The sequence below is a fragment of the Plasmodium cynomolgi genome, chromosome 10 (genome assembly GCF_000321355.1).
Source record: "Plasmodium cynomolgi strain B DNA, chromosome 10, whole genome shotgun sequence".
In the NCBI taxonomy this organism is placed as follows: Eukaryota; Apicomplexa; class Aconoidasida; order Haemosporida; family Plasmodiidae; genus Plasmodium; species Plasmodium cynomolgi.
Genome location: NC_020403.1, coordinates 929,323 through 934,453, shown reverse-complemented (window position 1 = coordinate 934,453; position 5,131 = coordinate 929,323). Strand labels below are relative to the sequence as shown.

The 5,131-nt window shown below is 35.3% G+C and overlaps 2 protein-coding genes across 2 annotated transcripts; one reads left to right on the top strand and one right to left on the bottom strand.

Moving 5' to 3' along the window:
* Positions 1–1,555: 1,555 nt before the first annotated feature.
* Positions 1,556–2,062, bottom strand: PCYB_103070 (translationally controlled tumor protein; the record flags this gene model as incomplete). The annotated part of the gene is made up of 2 exons (XM_004222856.1): positions 1,556–1,581; positions 1,618–2,062. 2 exons carry the CDS (start codon positions 2,060–2,062, stop codon positions 1,556–1,558), a joined length of 471 nt encoding a protein of 156 aa, XP_004222904.1.
* Positions 2,063–3,382: 1,320 nt separating this feature from the next.
* Positions 3,383–3,988, top strand: PCYB_103060 (hypothetical protein; the record flags this gene model as incomplete). Its single annotated transcript, XM_004222855.1, has 2 exons — positions 3,383–3,464; positions 3,705–3,988. The coding sequence occupies 2 exons, from the start codon at positions 3,383–3,385 to the stop codon at positions 3,986–3,988; spliced, it is 366 nt and encodes a 121-aa protein (XP_004222903.1).
* Positions 3,989–5,131: the final 1,143 nt, after the last annotated feature.

Genomic DNA, 5,131 nt, shown 5'->3' with positions numbered 1-5,131 from the left:
CGACGTCTCTTTACCCGAAGACTGCAGCATTAATATATAGCTATTGAGGCGATGAAGAAAACATTTGCGCAAAAATTAAAATCTGATAAATAAAATATTACTAAAATTTATTTTTTTTAATATTTTATTTTGAGATGATAAACGCCAGATAACAGAGCCTTATACATTAAAATCATGCTATGAAACAAAGCTGCAAAGTTTGAAAGCATAAGAACGAGCAAGTGACCGACAGGGCACACTCCTTTTTTCCCTTGCCACTTTGAAAAGGAAAAGAAATAAAATAAAGTAAAAAAGGAATGTTTCGCATGTACATACGTATCGAGCATATATGCGCTTGCTCGTCCTTGTACGTTCTGTACATATACATAAAACATCGACGCGCATGTGTTCTCCCCAATTGGCATGATGGCGTTAACAAAATGCTTCGGTGTATTTTACGCCCGTATTGCATTAACGAGAAAAGAACACGCAAACAATTTTTGCAGAATGGAAAAACTGCATCATAATTTTAAAAAATATTTTATTTTCCGACAAAAAAAGGCCGTTTCAGCCAGCTCCAAAGGGCAAAAAAAGTTTCGCGTGTTACGTATGTTTTATGCTATACGGAAAAAAAGAAATGTCACTTTTAATCAGGACCCCCCAAGGGTTACTTGTTCTTCACGCAAAAGTTGAATCTTTGCAACATGGATGTTTTATCATCCTAAGAAAAATAAAAATGCTTTCAATATAAGAACAGTTTAACCATGTGATGACTATACTTTGAAATTGCTTTTTTGTTATCCTGCTTATCTTTTTATGTAATAAAGCTGTGCGGTGTGTTCCCATTATTATTGCGGGAAGGGTGAAACACGTTCATGGGCGGCCATTTCAAAGTGGCCAATCAGTCTGCCCAGTAAACTTTGCCATTTAGAGGAGAACGTATGCCTACGATTTAAAAGCATACAAAATACGTAGGAAAACCCCAATGGTGTGTACCATATGTTAAACTTAAAGAGCGTATCCGTTTAATAGTCGGGCGAGAACAAGCATACGTGTGTGCTGCGTCATGCTACATTAACCACTATTCTTTTACTTCAAATTTGTACGCGTAAATTTCTTTACAAAAGTTTTAAGGCTTAAAATGTGTATTTTCATTTGAAGGTATGCCGCATATATGTTTTCTCAAAAATGCAAATGAAATAAAAAAATGGGGGGAAAAGAACTAAATGCCAATTCGCTTTTTTTTTTACAACGTTTATGCAACATTTTTGCAACATTTTTGCAACAATTTTACGGGTCAATGCTTAGATATAAATTTAAAGCCTATTTTGATCTTAAAAAATTGCACGCATTTTCATATATTCGCACAAATGTATATATGCAACGAAGAGGGGGGGGAAAAAAAAGGCAAACGTAGAGGGTCTTTCCATATTTCTTACGAAGTGCACATGCTATAATTATAAATTGAATAAATGGGCATTCATTTATGTATATACACCTGAAAGGATGCATTATTATACAATTATTTTATTTTTTGTGCGTTTTCATGGTATTTTTCATTGTGGAACAGCGTGACTTAATATTTTTCTTCGTATAACCCATCTGATATATAAACGAAACGTGGAGTAACTTCTTCACCTTTGTAATATGAGTAAGTCAAGCCTGCATCCATGTCAAGTGATTCTCCCATGTAAAATTCAAAGTCATCAAAATTATGTTTAATGAATGGTTGAGCTTTCGTTTTAAAAACTTCTACACGATCTGGTTTTTTTTCTTCTAAATATTTGAGAATCTTTTGCATATAGTTCTTTATATAAACACTGTATTCCTTTTTGCTCAAAGATGTGGATGTTAATTGGAAGGAGTCAACAATGTCAATAACCTGTTCTACGTCGGCACCCATTCCATCTACTGCTTCTTCACTATTATCGGCAATGCCATAGTCGTCATTTCCTTTTATTCTTTTATTTGATTTCACTTCAAAGGCGATTTCGCGAAAGTCTGCAATTCCAAATGGGTCTTCTTGATTGTATGAATCGGAACATACTTCATCGTTGGTAAACACGTCTTTGTATACTTTCATTTTGGGCGATATCGAACGGTGGTACGGTTGTGTATATATATGCGTACGAACGTATGTACTTTTTGCGTTTATGCGTATACGTAAAAGAGCAAAGGTCAGTATAACTATGTTTAACTTATACGTAACGAAACTGTTTTTTAAAAACAAGACAAATATGTAAAAATCCACAAAAAACGCAAAGTTTAAACTTAAAATGTTGGCAAGCAATTTCCCTTTTTTTATTTTGTATGTACCTTTTTTTATGTGCTAAAATATGCAGTCAAGTCATACAATTTTGCGCAACAAATGGGAAGAAACTGAAAAATGGGGAAAAACAAATGAATGGCAAAAATGGAAAATAAAAAGGAATAAAAAAGTGAAAAATAAATTTAAATATAATGATGCGTAAACTGTTTGACATATGCCGAAGGCGTTAAAATTTCGATGCGCTAAGTTGTTCGTATTGTACAAACGGGTAACGTAATATGCAGCATGTAAAGCGTGACATGTAAATGTAACATTTAAGGCGTAACGTGTAATGCATAATTTATTTTTACGAAGTCGCACTTGGAGCAATGGCATTACTTGACTAACTGTGACATAAGCAAAATATGTTGCGTGATTTAGTGATGTACATTTTTTCGCTTCGCCTTTCGCCGCAGTTTGATTGCTTAAAGAAATATTAAAGGTCGAATTATGCACAAGCCGCGAGTAACCATGTAATGACTTTTGCCAGTCGGGGAAACTGAAAAAGTTCACTGCGTGTATGTATATACATAAACACTTGAGCGTTCAAGGCTAAATAAATTCGTAAGCAGCAGATATGCCTGTACGTATCAATTAACGGTAAGGTTGCATTTGAAGAGGTAGGTTTTGCCACACGGAAAAAACATTTCCCCCTTTCAAAAGAGTCCAAATGACATTTGTAACGCTAATAATAAACAAATGAACGTTTTTATATTCACATAATATTACTATACAATGTGTAATATTCAACATATACACATGTGAATGCCAAAGGCTGCACCTAGACGAATTACATACGCTATTATCGCAAAGAGGAATTTTACAAATAAGCAAAAACTGCGTTAATAATTGCGCACAGCTCTTTTTCCACCCAAATTACACACGTATATTCGTCGTTCCATTATTTGAAGTGTAAAAGTAAAAAACGAAATATTTCCTTAACCATTTTTGTCGTTTTAAAAGAGAAGATGTCCTTGCGACGTTTCTCACATAATTGAGTATAACATATGCAAGTTGCGCTTTGCATCAAAATATGTACAATTATAACTCCCTTTTTTTTTTTTTCCCTCTCCCTATTAGTATAAGAAAGTCAAAATGAAAGTAGCTCTTCTCATGTTTATCATCCTCGCTTTGCTAAATTGTAAAAGCTATGGAAAATCGAAATTGAAAAAAAAAGGTAAAAAATGGAAAAGGGCCTTTTTAATTATCGCCCCCACCATAGCGTTACTATTTCACGCGCGCAACACCTTGGTGTAAATTATTTGCCACCATATGACTGTTTCAGCTTGCTTGCGTTGTGAAAAAAGGGGGGAAAAAGCGAAGCGGACTAAACAAACGCGAACGAAGCAAAACCAAAACGTTCGCCATTCACCCAATTTGCTTCCCTTTTCTTCTCCCACTTTTCAACGAATTATAGGCAAAAATGGAAAAAAGAATATTTCGTTGGGGGGCGACTTTTTGGGGGATATTACACCTCTGCCCAATTCAGTATACAACCTACATGTTGATTTGAACAAAAATTACGAACTAAGCAGTTTTCTTTTAAACGAAAGCGAACGGATAAATGATACTCTATTTTTAATGTATAAAGAACACTCGAATACAGTGAAAGAACTCCAAGAAACGATGGACCAAAGACAAAAGGCCATAGATCAGTTAATTAACGAAATGAAAGAACTCAAAATTAAATTTGTTCCCTAAAACTACATAATTGTTTTGTTCGTGTTAGATTTGCATTTTTTGTGTTAACTTTCGCGTTTAAGCTGTGTCTCTTGCGTTGTTAAATAAGCTCCCCTTTCATGGCTCAGGTTAGCCTCTTCATTTGCTTCTCCTCCTTTTCGACTTTGCGTTTGCGTTTTAATGTGCCATTTACACGTGAATCAATTCCGTTGGCGCTAACGTTTGTCTTCGCCAATTCGTTACATATCGAACAAATTGTTTGTTTTTGTAAATAAATGTGTATAAAAAAAAAAAAAATGCCATCGATCGGGTGTGCAAACCCCGTACGCGGAGGAAAAACAAAATTGTTGCCTCTTCCAAAGGTTTTAAAACCCCGTTTTTCATTTCGACATGTTCATAGAGAACGTGCCCTGCAAGAAGGCACGTTTTTATGCATAAAGAGCGACTCCTTCGAATCGCATTGTTTCAGTGTCGTGAATGCGTACAAATTCTGACAAAAAGGAATGCGCAGGTGGGTTTTTATTTTCATTTTCTTTTTTTTGCTATATATCTGCTTTTTTTGTGGCGCTGCGTCGAGTCAGCGGCTAATCTTTTTGGGTGAAAAAGCACAAAGCGCCCCTCGAAAAGGGGGAATATAACGCGCCGCATTCGTTTTCTCGCCACGTGGTGAGAGCCTTTATGGGTATACGGTGTGCCTGCAAAAATGTTTGCAGCACATGCTTGCGTAATGCATACGCATGGCACTGCGCTCGAGTGAACGCTGGTGCGGTTTTGCCGAATTTGGAAAACTGAAAGAAACACTTAAGGCATTTTTTGATCACTAGCATAAGTATAAGACTATAAAAATAACCTTAAAAAAATGAATGAAATTTTCTACAAAACCAACCATTGGGTTAAGCGATGAACGGGCAAAAATTAAAAAAAAAAAATTGGTCTCACCCCATGCGAAATAAACCACATACATATTGCCACGTGAGTGGAATTATAAAAGTGCAATGATATGCTAAGGGAACCATATATACAAGCATGTACAAACGTGTACAAGTATATACACACATATAAATGTAAGTACAAAATATGCATGTAAAAGTGACATGTTATTTGCATATTCCCTTTTTATGCAAAAACTTATAAAATCTGCTATTCGAAAAAGGGTCATTTTTA